Source organism: Equus caballus, chromosome 11 (genome assembly GCF_041296265.1).
Source record: "Equus caballus isolate H_3958 breed thoroughbred chromosome 11, TB-T2T, whole genome shotgun sequence".
Lineage (NCBI taxonomy): Eukaryota > Metazoa > Chordata > Mammalia > Perissodactyla > Equidae > Equus > Equus caballus.
In genome coordinates this window covers 33,289,945-33,306,774 of record NC_091694.1, presented here as the reverse complement: position 1 = coordinate 33,306,774, position 16,830 = coordinate 33,289,945, and the positions used below count along the sequence as shown (strand labels likewise).

The following is a 16,830-nucleotide window of genomic DNA, read 5'->3' as shown; positions in this document are numbered from 1 at the left end:
CTGTATCTTTTGGAATCTGCTTTGTTTGTGAGAGGAGAATGGGGCCTTACTCACTGTTGTGGGTATTACTCTATTATCAGCAGGAGCCAATTCTCAAGAAACCTTATTTTTCACACTGGTAAGCCTTGATAGAAAGCTGAGTGGGTTTGTCTTGTATCCATACTTAGGAAAAACAAGGCTTGTTATTTGAGCAGAATACCTAAGAGAAAATTTTCTGTGTCAGATCACTGTGGGTCGATGTCTTTCTCAAGCTATTTGAAGAAACTTTAAAATAAGGCATTGTTTGTGTTACCAGCTGGAAATTTGGGACTACTAAAGAGGTCTCTTAAATGTTCTTGAGCAAAATGTGACTTGTCTTAGATGTGACAGTTATCAACAGGCCTTTCCTTCTAACTGGGGCCATGTAGAACAACTTTGTATTAATCTTCTGTTTAATGTCTGATACTGAAAAGCATAATTACTCCCTCTCCTGCCCCCTCTCCAGTTGACACCCTACAGAACTCCTATAGGTAGACCAGTTTCTTCCTTGTTCTCTCTAAAACTGGAGACTGTGCTCTGAGTTCCTACTGAAGTAACACAGATCGCTTTCAATTAAGTCAGGGATATCAAAACACCTATCCCAGAAAAAAGCTGTGGCATACCTGTTGCAAACCTTTCTGGCAGCCTGTCTAAGAGGAGTGCAAAGTCTGATGTTCCAGCCTTGCTGATCCCTTTTGGGATATTGATTAAGAGCTTTTAACATAAGTTACGAAAACTCAATCTGCTGGCTTAAACAATAAGGAAGATTTGCTCTCTTGTGTTAACAAGTCTCTCCTAACTGTGATAGGGTAGTTTCAAGGTTGGAAAATTAAGCTACTCAGTGTCATCAAGAACTCTGGGGTTTTTTGCCATCTTTTGCTCTGCCATTCTTAGTGAGTTGGCTTAGCTCCCCTCAGGATAACAAGATGGTTGCTACAGTTCCAGACTTCATATAGAATCCAAACAATATCCCGGGAGTAGGGGAGGGTCATTGCATTCTCTGTATCTCTATTTATCAACAAGGAAAACCTTTCTCAGAGCACCTCAACAACTTCCTAACTTCCTCTTATATAAGAGCTCAATAATCACTAGCTAAAGAAGGAAACTTGGCAAAGTCTAAACATTTGGTCCCCCTCACAGACCCCATTCCTCATGGCCATGTTTAAGAGGAAGGATAGCTGAACCATGCCGAGGTTCTGTTAGAAAGGAGGAAGGCAAGTGAAGCTTTACTGTCTGCTGTACCAAGTAGTTAATGTATGTTCCGAGCATCTGAAATTTGAGCACCCTTGAATAAGGGAGTTGTAACTCGAAAGTTAGCATTGGACAGTACTGATCATATAGTGAATGTTTTAAGCATTTGATAGTTGATTGATACAGAAATGTCCTGTTTCAAATTTTACTCTAAGATGCAGGCGGTTTTTTCCCCCATATTAACGTCTCTGAAGCAGCTTACATTTAATGGTATCTTGTCATTACTATCAGTGACAGCCATTTATGTGAAAACTTTTGACACCTGGTGAGTTCAAGAAAGTTCCATTATTCAAATTTCTTAGACTCAGTGAAATATCAGTAGTTTGCTTTAACCATTACTTAATGCAGTGGATAGACATTACAATATATGGGGCAAGGCATAGCAAATAGCTTGTGACCTGTTTCTTGGCAGCAGCTAGTTTCATTTCAGGAAAATGAAAAGTATTTGATTTTATCTTGGTTTACCCTCTCTCACTTATTGAGGGCAATGGGTTGTACAGGACCTATGGACCCAGTGAGCCAACAAGAGACCAGTTTATCTTTCCCATTACATTCACAAGCTAGCGAACTTCCAGATCTTAAAACCTGATAAAAGACCAAGTGATGTTTTCATGCAGGAATTCTTCCCAGCATTTCTTGGGAAATGCATGTTTTTTCCTGAGTCTTGAGAAAAATGAGTCAAGAAATCGAATAATGGAAAAAATTATTCTAATTCTCCTGTTAGACTTAATCTTAACAATTAATACAGAAACATTGCTGGTTTGAAGGTATCCACTTATGGCAAGTTAATGGAAAAACTGAAAATGCTGATACTAGGAATCAAAGGTTAAGATCAACAGGAGCACCTTGGAAAAAAGTGATCACGATCAAATCAGTCCTGGTTATAGCCGTTGCCATTTTATAAGTATATGTTCATGGCCCTGTCTGCTGTGATGTAAATATTAATGAGTTTATACTACAGTTTATGAGAATTCTGTGCATGGTGTTCCAAGAAAGTTTTGGGAGCAAAATAATTCCTTAAATTGGCATTTTTGACACGTGATTCTATGCAGTGCTAAAAACCTTGCTAAGAGTTCTCAATGTTGCATTATTCGAATACTACCCAATAATGTTCACAACATTTTCCAGCATTTGAATATTCGTTGTAGGCTGCAGTTCTTGTAACTACTAGAAATTAAACAAAAACTTTAAAGATACATAATTAATACTGTAAAAAGTTTGAAAAAATGTTGTTAGTATTTAAAGAATAACTTAAAATTTGGGGAATTCCAGTTCCTCGTTTGTGAATCTTGAAGGTTAGTATCTGTCAGGACTTCAGAAACACTGGTACCAAGAGGTCAAATTTGTGCCTGGCATTTACATAACTCAAGTGGATTTTAGTGTTTCCAGCAACAGTTTCACGGAGAGCCACAAGGTGGAGGTGGTGCTTCACGCAAGTAGCTGGTTTGGTCTCTAAACAGTGTTACTCTTTACTCTTTAGAGCAGGAAAGGTTTTTTTCTTTGCTGAAGAAGGAATTTCAGAAATGTCCATACATCCAGCCTATGTCTTCTAAGTATTTAAGGGAGAAGTAAACTACACAAACTCTTGAAAACAGAAGAGGAAAAATGCACCAGTAAAACCATCTGGGGCTATAGTTTTCTTTGTTGGAAGGTTTTTTTAACTACAAATTCTGTTTCTTTAACAGTTAAAAGTATCTGTTTTTATCTGAATGAGCTTTGGTAGTTTGTGTTTGTCAAAGAATCTGTCCATTTCATTGTTCTTGATTTCATGAGCATAAAGTTATTTATACTGTTCCCTTATTATCCTTTTAATGTCTGTAGAACCTGTAGTGTTGTCCCTTCTTTTATTCCTGATATTGGTAATTTTGTTTGCTCTCTTTTTTCTTAGTCTGCCTAGAAGCATTTCAATTTTATTGATCTTTTCAAAGAGCTACCTTGTTTCATTGATTTCTTTTTCTGTTTTCCTGCTAATTTTATTTCTGTTTATTTCCTTCCTTTTATGTGCTTTGATTTTATTTGCTCTTTTTTCTAGTTTCTTAAAGTGGATGTTTACATCATTAATTTGGGACCTTTTTCTTTCTAATATAAGCATTTTATGCTATAAATTTCCCTTTAAGTACTGCTATAGACACATCCCAAAACTTCTGATATGTTGTATTTTTATTTTTCTTCATTTCAGAATGTTTTTCATTAATTCTGGAAAATTCTCAGCCATTTTCTCTTACTATATTGTCTCTCCTCTCTTATTTTTGCTATCTCTATGGCAGTCTGTTTGACACAATTTGAAGCCTTCTTTTTTATCCCTTTGTTTCTTAACCTCTTTTTTATAATTTTTACTTCATTTTTCTTTAGTATTTTAATTTCCTCAGTTCTATCTTTAAGTTGGCTAATCTCTTTTCAACCTTGCCTAAATCCATCTATTAATATTTTAATTTTAATGTCTATATCTTTCATTTCCAGAAAGTCTATCTGGTAAATTTTTTAGTCTGTCCTTTCCTTTTCCATGTTAAACAGAATTTTGTAGTCTCTTACAGGTTATTTCATTTTATGAAAAATTCACAATATTGTCCTTCTATTTGTGCATCTGCTTGACTCTTCAGATGCAGTGTCTTGTTTTCTAAGTTTTGTTTTGTAAGTTTTGATTGGAACACACCTTTTTGAGACCCTCCCCTGAGATTTTTTTTCCCCTTCTCTGATAATTCTTGTAACCTGGATTATAGAAGCTTCCCTCCAGAGAGCTTTTTCAAATATGTTTTGAGAGTGTTCACAAGCATTTTTATATCTGCTTTAAAGTCTTTGTTAGATAATTTCAATATCTCCATCATCTAGCATTGATGTTTGTTGATTGCATTTTTCTGGTTCTTTGTATGCTGAAGGAATTTTGCATTGTATCCTAGACATTATTAGTATGACTTTGTGAGACTCTGGGTCTTGTTTAAATCTCCCGATTTGGTGGTCCTTCAAATTCTGGTCTATACCAGTGTGCCTGACTTTTCGGAGTCCTTAAATAGCTGCTTCATGCATTCTGTCCAGGTTTTATAGCTGCATTCAGTGGGAAAGAGGGGGTGGAATGTGCTTTTACTCCATCTTACTGGAACCTACCCTCCAGATGATTTTACATTTGCTTTATTCAACTAACACCAGCTCCTGACCTATTTTTATGTTAATTTCCTGAGATAGGAACCTCAACTTTAAATCTCAAACCTAAATTAGGCACACAGGTCTTAGTTTGAATTCTGAGGTGAGCTGAGCCCAGGAGAAACAGACAAAATTTCTTGCTGTCTTCCCATGTCAGTAGGCAGACTTTTTTCTAGTCTGTTCTTTCGGTAAGAATTTTAGCTTCATACAGGGAGTAGAGTTTTAGTCTCAGTTTCAACTCCCTTTCTATGGTGGATCCAAAGGGTTTTTTCCTCTCCCCAAAGGGAGTGTTAAAGACCTTTACATCAAGCTCTCCAGGGCAACTGCAGCATCTGACCCACTAGTTTTCTTATCCTTCTTTGTTTTGGCACCTGTGGATTTCCCTTCTTTCTTTTAAAAGTGGATGTTCATTAAAATAATATTTTAAGTTTATATTTTTATCCATCATTTATAAGGATTTGAAGCAACAAGATTTTCATATTTTCTTGATTACTATTTTTTGAAACAGAAGTACTTTCCATAGAATTTTTTAATCAAGTGATAGATACAAAAACAAAATTGGAGGCTCAAATGGGATAGTAACTCATTTATTGCTAGAATTACTGGAATTTTTTAATACACTTAACTGTAAATGTATATTTGTGTTTATATAGCACGTTTATATGTTTTAGGCTAGAAACTGTATCTACATTGAATCAGTATTAAGAAAGTTCCTGTTATCTCTTATGACTCTATAAAAAGCTGTGTTTGCTTTGGAAAAAATATTCTCAGTATAATGAAATTAATACTGGTTTCAGTAATTTTCAGGTACTGTGGAAAGGGCAATTTTAATTTTTGAGAACAAAAATAAAACCACTACTCTAAATAACTAAAAAGAACTGAGGTTTTTATGGTTATTTTTTTCTTTGTTTGATGTCTTACGTAGTCTTGGCATTCAGTGTAAAATTCAATAGGAATCTCACTTCAGATTTCTTTTTCCTTTCACTTGCAGTGGTTTCTTATCAGAAACATGTTCTCCCCTTCTTTCCTACCAGGAATGAGTAGCGACAGTGATATTGAATGTGACACTGAGAATGAGGAGCAGGAAGAGCACACCAGCATGGGTGGATTTAACGACTCTTTCATGGCACAGCCCCCAGATGAAGGTGCAGCACATGATGTCATTTCACAGAGATTAATAAAATCCTCTCTTCTGCTGCTGCTACTGCTTTTGCTTCTATTTCTACTTCTGCTGCTTCTTCTTCTGCTGCTCTGCTGTTTCTGCTTCTTTTTCTTTTTAAATTATTGTCATTTCTGAGACAGCATTCTTTGGGTTAAACTCAGTGGTGAGTACTGAAAAAATCTGGTAGGTAATATTTGGCTGGTCAGATACCTAATGGGTGCTACTTACTGGGTGGAGCAGGGGTTGGCAACCTGTTTTCGTACAGCCTGTGACCGAAGAATAGCTTTTACATTGTAAAGAATTGTAAAAAACGAAGAATTTTCAGCAGAGATCATTTGTGGCCTGCAGTGCCTGAATATTTACTATCTGCCTCTTTATAGAAAATGTTTGCCATCCCCTGGGGAGGTTTCAGATGTTTAATTTTTATTTTTTTTCTCTTCAGAGATATTTGTAGCCTAGCTAATACAGTGACTTTTTTAAAGATAACTTTTTCTGATTTCTTAAAAATTCATGCAGATTATGAAATCATTGATTTTTATTCCCCCTTCCTCCCAAAAATGTCTTAGGAAAAAAACTCAGTGAGAGAAGCTCATTGTTAGTAGTATTGTTTCGTTTTAGGTTTACAACCTAATGATTTGATATATGTGTATATTGTAAAATGATTACCACAATAAGTTAACGTTCATCACCCATTGTTAATATTTTATCTAGAGATCTTAATAATCACTCTAAGCATTTCTCTGCAGGATTTCCTGGAATTACAACATGGTCAGGCTTATGCTAATTGTCAGCTTTATATTTTACATATTTCCCTCATGTTCTAGTGTCTTTTTCAATACAAGGCCAAGCACTTGATGATTTTTAAGTACAGTCGTCCCTCAGTATCTGTGGGGGATTGATTCCGGGACCAACCTTCTGTGGATCCCAAAATCTGAAGATGCTCAAGTTCCTTATATAAAACGGTGTATGTAGTATTTGCATATAACCTACACACATTTTATTGTATATTTTAAATCATCTCTAGATTACTTATACAGGCGTCCCTCAGAGATATTGCCAGTTCAGTTCCAGACCACTATAATAAAGCGAGTCATGTGAATTTTTTGGTTTCCTAGTGCACATCAAAGTTATACTATGTTTATACTATACTATATTAACTACAATAGCATTATGTTCCCAAAAAACAATGTGCATACCTTAATTAAAACAGACTTTATTTCTAAAAGATACTAACCATCATCTGAGCCTTCAGCAAGTCATAATGTTTTTGTTGGTGGAGGGTCTTGCCTCGATATTGATGGCTGCTGAGTGATCAGGATGGTGGTTGCTGAAAGTTGGGGTGGCTGGGGCAATTTCCTAAAATAAGACAATGAAGTTTGTTGCATCGATTGACTCTTCCTTTCATGAACGATTTCTCTATAGCATGTGATGCTGTTTGATAGCATTTTACCCACAGTAGAACTTTCAAAATTGGAGCCAATCTTCTCAAACCCTGCCACTGCTTTATCAACTAAGTTTATATAATATTCTAAATCCTTTGTTGTCGTTTCAACAGTCTTCACAGTGTCTTCACCAGGAGTAGATTTGATCTCAAGAAACCTTTCTTTGCTCATCCATGAGAAGCAATGCCTTATCCATTAAAGCTTTATCATGAGATTGCAACAATTCAGTCACATCTTCAGAGTCTACTTCTAATTCTAGTTCTCTTGTTATTTCCGCTACATCTGCAGTTACTTCCTCCAGTAAAGTCTTGAACCCCGCGAAGTCATCCATGAAAGTTGGAATCAACTTCTTCCAAACTCCTGTTTAATGTTGATATTTCAACCTCTTCCCATGAATCACGAATGTTCTAAATGGCATCTAGAATGATGAATCTTTTCCAGAAGGTTTTCAGTTTACTTAGCCCAGATCTGTCAGAGAAATCACTGTCTAAGGCTGCCATGGCCTTATGAAATATATTTCTTGTATAATAAGACTTGAGAAACAAAATTACTCGTTGATCCATGGGCTGCAGAGTAGATGTTGTGTTAGCAGGCATGAAAACATTAATCTCATACATCTCCATCAGAGCTTTTAGGTGACTGGGTACATTATCTGTGAGCAGTAATATTTTGAAAGGAATTTTTTTTTTTTCTGAGTAGCAGGTCTCAACAGTGGGCTTAAAATATTCAGTAAACCATGTTGTAAACAGATATGCAATCATCCAGGCTTTGTTGTTCCATTTTATAGAGCACAGACAGAATAGATTTAGCATAATTCTTAAGGATCCTAGGATTTTCAGAATGGTAGATAAGCATTGTCTTCAACTTAGATTTGCCAGCTCATTAGACCCAAGAGAGTCAGTCTGTCCTTTGAAGCTTTGAAGCCAGGCATTGACTTCTCCTCTCTAGCTGTGAACATCCTATATGGCATCTTCTTCCAATATAAGGCTGTCCATCTACATTGAAAATCTGTTGTTTAATGTAGCCACCATCATTAATAATCTTACCTAGGTCTTTTGGATAACTAGCTGCTTCACCTTGCACTTTTATGTTGTGGAGACAGCTTTCCTTAAACCTCAGGAATCAGCTTTTACCAGCTTCAACCTTGTGCAGCTTCCTCACCTCTCTCAGCCTTCACAGGGTTGAAGAGAGTTAGGGCCTGGCTTGGATTAGTCTTTGGCATAAGGGAATGTTATGTCTGGTTTGATTTCTATCCAGACCACTAAAACTTTCTCCATATTAGCAAGAAGGCTTTTTGGCTTTCTTATCATTTGTGTGTTCATTGAAGTAGAACCTTTAATTTCCTCCAAGAACTTTTCCTTTGCATTCACAACTTGGCTAACTGTTTGGCACAAGAACCTTAGCTTTCAGCCTATCTCTGCTTTTGACATGCCTTTTCACTAAGCTTAATCATTTCTAGTCTTTTATTTAAAGAGAGAGATGTGCAACTGTTCCTTTCACTTGAACAATTAAGAGACCATTGTAGGGTTATTATTGGCCTAATTTTAATATTGTTGTGTCTCGGAATAGGGAGGCCCGAGAAGAGGGAGAGAGATCGGGCAATGGCCGGTTGGTGGAGCAGTCAGAACACACACAACATTTATCAATTAAGTTTGCTGTCTTATATGGGTGCAGTTTGTGGTGCCCCAAAACAGTTACAATAGGAACATCAAAGATCACTGATCTCAGACACAATAATAAATATAGTAATAATGAAAAAGTTTGAAATATTGTGAGAATTACCAGAATGTGACACAGAGACATAAAGTGAGCAAATGCTGTTGGAAAAGTAGCACCAATAGACTTGCTCAATGCAGGGTTACCCCAAACCTTAAATTTGTAAAAAATGCAGTTTCTGCAAAATGCAGTAAAGCAAAGCAGAATGAGACGAGATATGCCGGTAATACAGAATACAATGTAAATGCTAAGTAAGTAGTAGTTATACTGTATTGTTCAGAAAATAATGCCAAAAGAAAAGTCTGTACAAGTTAAGTACAGATGCAATAATCATAGGAGTTTCAATCCATAGTTGGTTGAATCCACAGATGCAGAACCCACGGGTATGGAGGGCCGACTCTATTGAGACACTTTGGTAGTTTTCTCTACTTCTAAAAGAAGCAGCCAAATAACCCAAAAAGTTATTTTGAGTGCTGATGGGTTTTTGTAGTGATATTTGCATGTACCACTTAATTGGCTTTGAAATAACATTTTTATGTTTACAAAGTCAGTCTTCACGTGTACATCATCATTTCCTGTTCCCTTCTACAGCTACTCCCACAGTGTCCCCAGGAGGACAAAGTGAAGCAGTGCCTTTCGTCTTCTAACTGTGGATATCTCTTACACATTTTGTTTGTTCTCCTTTGTTTTCCCTTGGTGTTTGCTTACACCTGACTCCGATCAAAAATTCTCTGAAGACAGAGATTTGTTAACAACCCAGCACATCTTTATCGCTTAAATAACACACTTGGTAAGATATTTAAAGACAAGTAAAAAGAAAATACTAGTTTTTGAGAAATGTTATCTGCTTTTAATTTTTTATCTTAGATACGCATTCCAGTTTTCCTGATGGCGAACAAATAGGCCCTGAGGATCTCAGCTTCAATACCGATGAAAACAGTGGAAGGTAATTTAAAAATCAAGAGAACTGACTTGCAAGCTACCTTGACTCTGAAATTTGCTGTAGTTGGTGCTCAAATTTGTCATCAAATAATCAGATTTGGTTTTATTTTTTTCATCATCCCTACGTGCAATAGTAATTCTGAAACTTTAGAAAGTAGCACAATTCTAGTATAAAGACATTAGTACACAGGAGAAAATTAACAGTGTGGGAAGAATTCCGTGTAATGTAATGAAATGCAAGTGTAGTCCTCAATTAATTTAGTAAATTAGTCTATTCATAAAAGGCAGTTTTTCTACAGAACAGAAGGGCGATTAACTGCCAGGAAATGCACCTGGAGACAATGCATGCACTCAGTAACCTGCTCAGCATCCGTGCTCTTTTGTCCTTGGCGAGACGCTCAGATGTGTTTAAATTGACCACTTTCATATTTTAGGTTGTCATCACAGTTTATAGTTTCATTAATGCCTGTAGATTACTGAACAGGAAAATTCCTCATGAGTAGATTCTTCCTTATAGACACTTTATGTGAATAACTCCAGTAACACTAGACTGAAGCTCCTCTTTGGAGTATGTTGACTGACTAAAGTTAATTTATTTATCTTTTCTTGTTTGTTCAAGTGCAGGCACACTGATTAATGGCACATAATCTTTCTGTCGTATGACTTTGACAAATGTAATTTTAAATGAATTATGTTAATGTGGATTGATTATGTTCCTGGTCATATGAACACATGTAAGATCATTTAAAATTATTTCATTTTTTCTGCCTCTTGTTAAACAACTATAATGCAACAAGTATTTTAAAACCCTCTTTTCTCCTTTGTTTTCATTGTAGTCAGACATTGATTTCAGTGTCGATACATTTAAAGATTTAAACATACTACACAGTGGCCTACATGAACTTGTGGTATAAGGTTTACTTTCATACTCACAACTAACCCAAAATAACTATGAAACTTTGCCGTTGTGCTCCTGCATTTGTTTTTGAGCTGCTATACTGTTTGTGAAAGTTACACTGAAAGTTGATGAAGAGACTATTAAGAAAGCATGAATATACATGTGAGAGGTATCTCATCTGCTCCTGTTTCACTTAGTGAATATTGTTCTCTTTTCCATGTTGGATGTCTTGCCGAATGCTGTGATTCATGGTTTGCTTTTGTTCAAAAGTTTGCACTTTTTGATAATAAAATGAACTTGAGAAAATATTATGCCTCTGCAGTTTATTAAAAGGGGGACAGGAAGCTCCCCTTTTTTCCTATTCATATTGCTTGTACATAACAGAGGCTCTTGAGCTGTGTAGACTGTTAGCAAACATATGGGGAAGTTACTTATTTTTATTTAGTTATTATTTATTTATGATGACATTTATAATCTCCATAATATATATGGTTACTTTTTCTCCTGAAAAGTTAGCTGGAAATATTAAAGTACTGTAATCACATGAGAAGTAAAAATTTAGCATTTGCTTACTAACACAATAGTGTTGAATGCTGTTGTATAGTTCTTAGGTGGTTTATCATGCAGTGCTCCAAAGCATTACTGATAAGTTCTTTAACACATTTCGTTTTCTCTTAGATGGAAATGTATTCATGTTCATTACATTTTGATGAGATCATACTTTTAATCCAGCTTTCTCTTTATCTCTATACTACATTGTAATGGATGAAACTATAATGTAAGAATTTTGCACCTTTAGTGTTGAGAGCAATCCATTGTAAGTAACAAGGCTCATTGGAATCCATAAACGCAAGTGTGATCAACTATACTTTGACTCTCTCACTATTACCTAGCTGTTTCTTGACCTGTATTTGATATATAACTGAGTGCTTTTCCATGTACCTTTGTAATTCTTTTTATTTTCAAATATGGAAAACCACATGTGGTTAAGAACCAAGAGAAGCCTGAGAATAGACTTTTCATTTGGGGAAGTTGTAAAAGCTTTTAGCACAAGTGATTTAATCATGAGATTCTCTTGGGTCATGAATCTGTATAATAGCATTTTGAGATGCCCTTCTGTCTTTTATTGGAGGGAGAATATCCTTTTTCTGTTTTTAATCATACATGTTCTTAGTCTTCGCTCTTATTTTTCATGACCTTGAGGTTTTTTAGTCAGTGGCTTCCACTAAATGGCATAGTGATATTTGGATCATGGTACATTTGGATCTGAGACATTTTTTTGGCTTGTCTTATGCTCTCCAGTTATGTATAAAAACAATCAAGAATGCTGCCCTTATTTTAGATGAATTGAGAATTGCTTGAGACTGTTTTTAAAGTGGTGGAGTTTGAGTTCACTGTATCAGCAAGACTGTTTTTGGTTGTCACAGCTATAGGAAAATTTGAAGGTATTTCTTTATGCCTGTACAAAAGCTTTGTAGGGAAAATTGTTTGAACTTAATGGTAAATTATCTTCTCATGTATTTTAGGAACCTAACCCATTCGTACCATATTCTGACTCCATATTTAAGGATAGAGTCTGTCTCTTGAAAAGCAAAAAAATAAATAAATAAATAAGCTTCCAAAGAAATGATATTGTAACTGCCCTCCTGGTATAAAATTCTTCATTTTTGTAATTAAAGTTGACAACAGGTTTCACCAAAAAAACGGAAACAAACTTGTAGGTGGCTAAAGGATGGACTGAGTACTTAAAAGCTATTCTCCTATGGTGAAGAAAAATCATGTCTGTTTCTTTGGGCTCCAGCTCACGTCAAGTAATTTTGTTTGTGAATTATAAAATAGAAATATGCAGCGTATACAAATTCACACAGTTCATTGAGGAAAACCTCTGGGATTCAACTAACAAGTATCTATCTGGCATTCTCTCTAGGGGTAGACAAACTACTTTCCTTGGGCCAAATCTCTACCACTGTCTATTTTTGTAAATAAAGTTTTATCAGAACATAGCCACATCCATTCATTTACAGATTGTCAATAGCTGCTGTTACCCTACAAAGGCAGGGTGGAGTAGCTGCTAAGAAACCTGATGGCCCCCAGAACCTGAAATATTTACTCTCACATTCTTTACAGATAAACTTAGCTGAGTTCTGCTCTATCCCTCACATTAATGGAAACTTCACATTTTTTTGGATAGAAGGTTTAAGTTTGAGAAAGCATGATTTTTAAGTCGAAAAGATCAAACACTTGATTAGTTGTTTTGTTCTTAGTTTTATGGTATGGGCTGATAGGCAGCTTCTGTCCCATTCATTCTAGAATCATAGTAAGTGAAAAATCAAAAGATTTCTTGAAAGATGAACCCGTTAGCTTTTAGTAGTGGGGTCTGTAGAAAGTGTAATTTCTTCCCCCATTTCTAGCCATGTTGCTAGGAACCCTTCTGTTTTCCCTCTTCCTTGATATGGTATGCCTGCCTTGGCTATGCTAGATTTTGAGTAGCAGTGAGGGATGGAGTTCCTTTTCCCTCTCCCCATTGGTTGTTCATGATCTGGTCTGCAAGAGGTCTGGTGCAAAAGAGATCTCTCTCCCATTCTCCCACTGGTAGCTGTCATCACTCACAATCTATACATGTCATGAGTAGTGAACTCAGATTTCCAATCAGTTGCTCTGATCTGCTTGTCCTACTTTCTGGCACTTTCTGTATCCTAACAAGAGTCCCCATCTTTTTTTTTTTTTCTTAAACTTTTCTCCCTTTAGCTGAAGGGCATAGTTTCTCTTAGTCTTTCCTTCTACCATTACTTTCCTTAAGTATTTAGTATTTTTTTATGTCAAATTCATTCCTGGAAAATTTCTCCTTAGTAATATTTTCTCTTAGGCCTAAAGATAAAGTAGTAATGCTTGTATTGTGTGCAAGCATATCATTTCTGGACAACTTTGACCTACTATGTCATTGAAACCTTAAGTAAACTTTGAGGGAGATGAGCTGTGTATTGTACCCACTTAGCAGAGAAACATGAGGTTCAGGGAGGTTCTGTGACTCTCAGGGTTCAAAGCTAGCAAGGATCGAATGAGTTGCGGGTCTAGTACTTTTTCCAGTTCACCACACTGGAACCAAACCCAGCATTTTGATACCTAATGATTAAAAACTTAAAAATTGTCTGATTTTTTTAACAGTTTATTTTGAGATAATTTTATATTACAAAAGAGATGCAAAAGTCTTGAGAGAGTTCCTGTATGTAATGTCTTATATAACCATAGAAGAGTGCTCAAAACTAAGAAATTAGTTTTGTTTATAGTACTGTTAGCTAAACTACGGAATTTGTTCAGATTTCATCAGTTATTTCACTAATTTTTTTTCTGTTCCAGGATCCAGTCCAGGATCTCGCATTGCATTTAGTTGTCGTGTTTCCTTAGCATCCTCCAGTCTGTGACAGTTCCTCGGTCTTTCCTTGTCTTTCATGCCCTTGACATTTTTAAAGAGGACCAATTGTTGTATAGAATGTTTCTCTATTTGGGTTTGTGTGATGTTTTCTCATATTCACTTGAGACTATGCTTCCCATTATATCATTGGGAAGCCTCCCCCAGAGGGATGGCCCGTTCCCCGTACATCATGTCAGGGGCTATATGACACAGATATTATTGGTGATGTTAATCTTGATTACTTGGTTAAGGTGATGTCTGCCAGGATTCCTCACTGTTTACTATATCCCTGCCTTTATAATTACTAAATATTTGGGGTAAATACTTAGAGACCACGCAAATATTCTGTTTTTGCTTCCATTCTTACCCTCTAATTTTAACACCCACCAGTGGATTGTGCCTACAGCATTTGTTTCTGCAGTGTTCTGATGGTGGTTTTCTATTTCCTTGATTTCTTCTATATTTATTATTAGAATTCTGTAAGAAAGGTTTGTCCCTTCTTCCTCACTTAGTTTTTTATTCAGCTATTTATTTATATCTGTGTGGACTTACAGATATTTATTTTATTCTTTGAGTTATGTTCCAATACTGTCATTATTTTACAGTTCAGTTTGTTCCAGATTTGGCTATTGGAAACTTGTTCAGATTGGCAACTGTATCGTGTTGATATGTTCCATACTTCTCCCTCCCTCCCATCCTCTCCTCCCCCTACAAGATGCTCCAGGCTCATCTCCTATTTTCCTTGCCCTTTTTTTGGTCAATAGTATTTAGAAACAAAGATTTGGGTGCTAATATGCTTATTGTTACTAGAGTGTCACTGCTTCTAGTCCCTCTCGGTGGATAGAATAGGAAACATACCTATACTTGCTCATGCAAACACATGTCCATGTGTATTTCTGTGTGTATCTCTGTATGTATTTATATGTAAATATATGTTTTAAGAAGAAAAACCATGAGTCTATATTGATAACCTACAACACCAGTCCAAGTCCACAATGCTCATTTTAGCCTTCCCTCAGCTTGGCTCTCATTAGCTGTAATGTATTTACTTCCTTGGTCAACCCTAATATACAAACCAAGTAGTTTTAGAGCTGTTCAACCTATACCCTTGTGAGAAATAAGTTTACCCAACTACAGTACAGTATTTGCATACAGTTTTTTTATTTTTAGCCTTTCAGTATCATGTCAAAACACTTTTCGAAAGTGATTTAGGTCCTAAGATTCAGAGTTACGTTAGTTCCTTCCTTCCCTATTCTCTTCAGTATGATTATGTGATTATTTGTAATACAGTTAGATTCATCTGTTATAGTCTGCTTTCTGTCCTCTCCCACACATCCTGGTTGATTTCTAAATTTACATATGTTAAAATTCAGTCTTTCTGGTATACAGTTCTGTGGCTTTTGACAAATACAGAGTTGTGTATCTGCCACCATACTACACAGAACAATTCAGTCACCCCCAAAATTCCCTTTTGCTGGCTCTTTATAGGTAAATCCCTCCCCACCACCCTCCAACCCCTAGCAACCACGATCTGTTCTCTGTCTTTGTAGTTTTCCCTTTTCCAAAGTGTCACATAAATAGAATCACACAATATGTAGCCTTTTACTTAGCAAAATGCAGTTGTTTCACCCATCTTGTTGTGTGCATCAGTACTTCATTCCTTTTTATCGCTGAGTAGTATTTCACTGTATGAATGTACCAGTTTGTTCATTTACCCATTGAAGGACATTTGGGTTATTTCCAGTTTAGGATGATTTGTGTAAAGTTTTCATTCTCTAGGGTAGTATATGCCTTGGAGTGGGATTGCTGGGTGTGTGATAAAGAATTTGTCTAGCCTTTGTCCCTGGTTCCTGGGATGTAGCCTCTAAGTGCTTAGAATTTCCTGTATGATAGGAGCATATTTGCTCTTTATGGTGGGTCCCGATAGCTTATGCTAACAAGATAACTCAGGGTGGGGGCTGGCCATGCCAGAAAGACTGACCATGTGATTAGGGGATTGGGGCTCTCAGTCACATGATACTAGCCTGAATATTTCAGCCTCCTTGCCAGTGAGTCAATCATGCTTATATAATGAAACCCCAATAAAAAACTCTGGACACTGAAGCTCATGTGAGCTTCCCTTTTTGGCAGTACTCTGTGTTGTCATTCGTTGATGTTTTAGTAGGGTAACATGCCCTGGTCACGAAGAAGCTTCACATTGGGACCCTCCTAGACCTCACCCTGTGCATCTCTTTCTTTTGCCTAGTTCTGATTTGTATTTTGCTATAATAAAACTGTAACTGTAAGTAAAGTATTTTCCTGAGTTCTGTGATTAGTTCTAGTGAATTATCAAACCTTAAGGGAGATAGTGGGATTTGTAGCCTACTGGTCAGAAACAAGGGTGGCCTGGGGACCCCCAAATTACAGTTGGTAGCTCAAGTGAGAGCAGTCTTGTGGAGAGCTCTGCTCTTTATCTGTGAAGTTTGACCTAACTCTAGGTAATTGGTGTCAGAACTCATTGCACTGAATCATGTGCTCAGTATATGCTTAACTTTGTAAGAAACTGCCAAACTTTTCCAAAAATGGCACTGCCATTTTCCATTCCCAACAGCAACATATGAGGGCTTCACTTGCATCCTGTAAGCACTTAGTACTGTCAGTGTTTTTAATTTCAGCCATTCTAATAAGTGTAGTGATTCTCATTTTGCTGGTTTTTTGCTGAGGATTTTTGCATCTATATTCATGAGGAATATTGGTCTGTAGTTTTGTTCTATCTTCATCTGATTTGGTATCAGTAATGCTGACCTCACAAAATGAATCTTCTCTTTTCTAGAAGAGAATGTATGGAATTGATGTTATTTATTCTTTAAAC

At 36.3% G+C, this 16,830-nt stretch overlaps 1 protein-coding gene across 50 annotated transcripts in view; it reads left to right on the top strand.

Annotated features, from left to right (window-relative positions):
* Nucleotides 1-16,830, top strand: part of TRIM37 (tripartite motif containing 37) — a 143,754-nt gene that overhangs the window by 100,621 nt on the left and 26,303 nt on the right. For 47 of the 50 annotated variants that reach the window (XR_011423281.1, XR_011423279.1, XR_011423280.1 and 44 more), the window contains 2 exons: nucleotides 5,442-5,552; nucleotides 9,595-9,673. Coding sequence is in view for 21 of the 50 variants with exons in the window: in XM_070227509.1 (XP_070083610.1) it covers nucleotides 5,442-5,552; nucleotides 9,595-9,673 (190 nt within the window). In the remaining 29 variants the exon portion in view is untranslated. Of the gene's footprint in view, nucleotides 1-5,441; nucleotides 5,553-9,594; nucleotides 10,876-16,830 lie in introns of those variants that run through there. The other 3 variants (XM_070227508.1, XM_070227504.1, XM_070227496.1) reach the window with 1 other exon arrangement.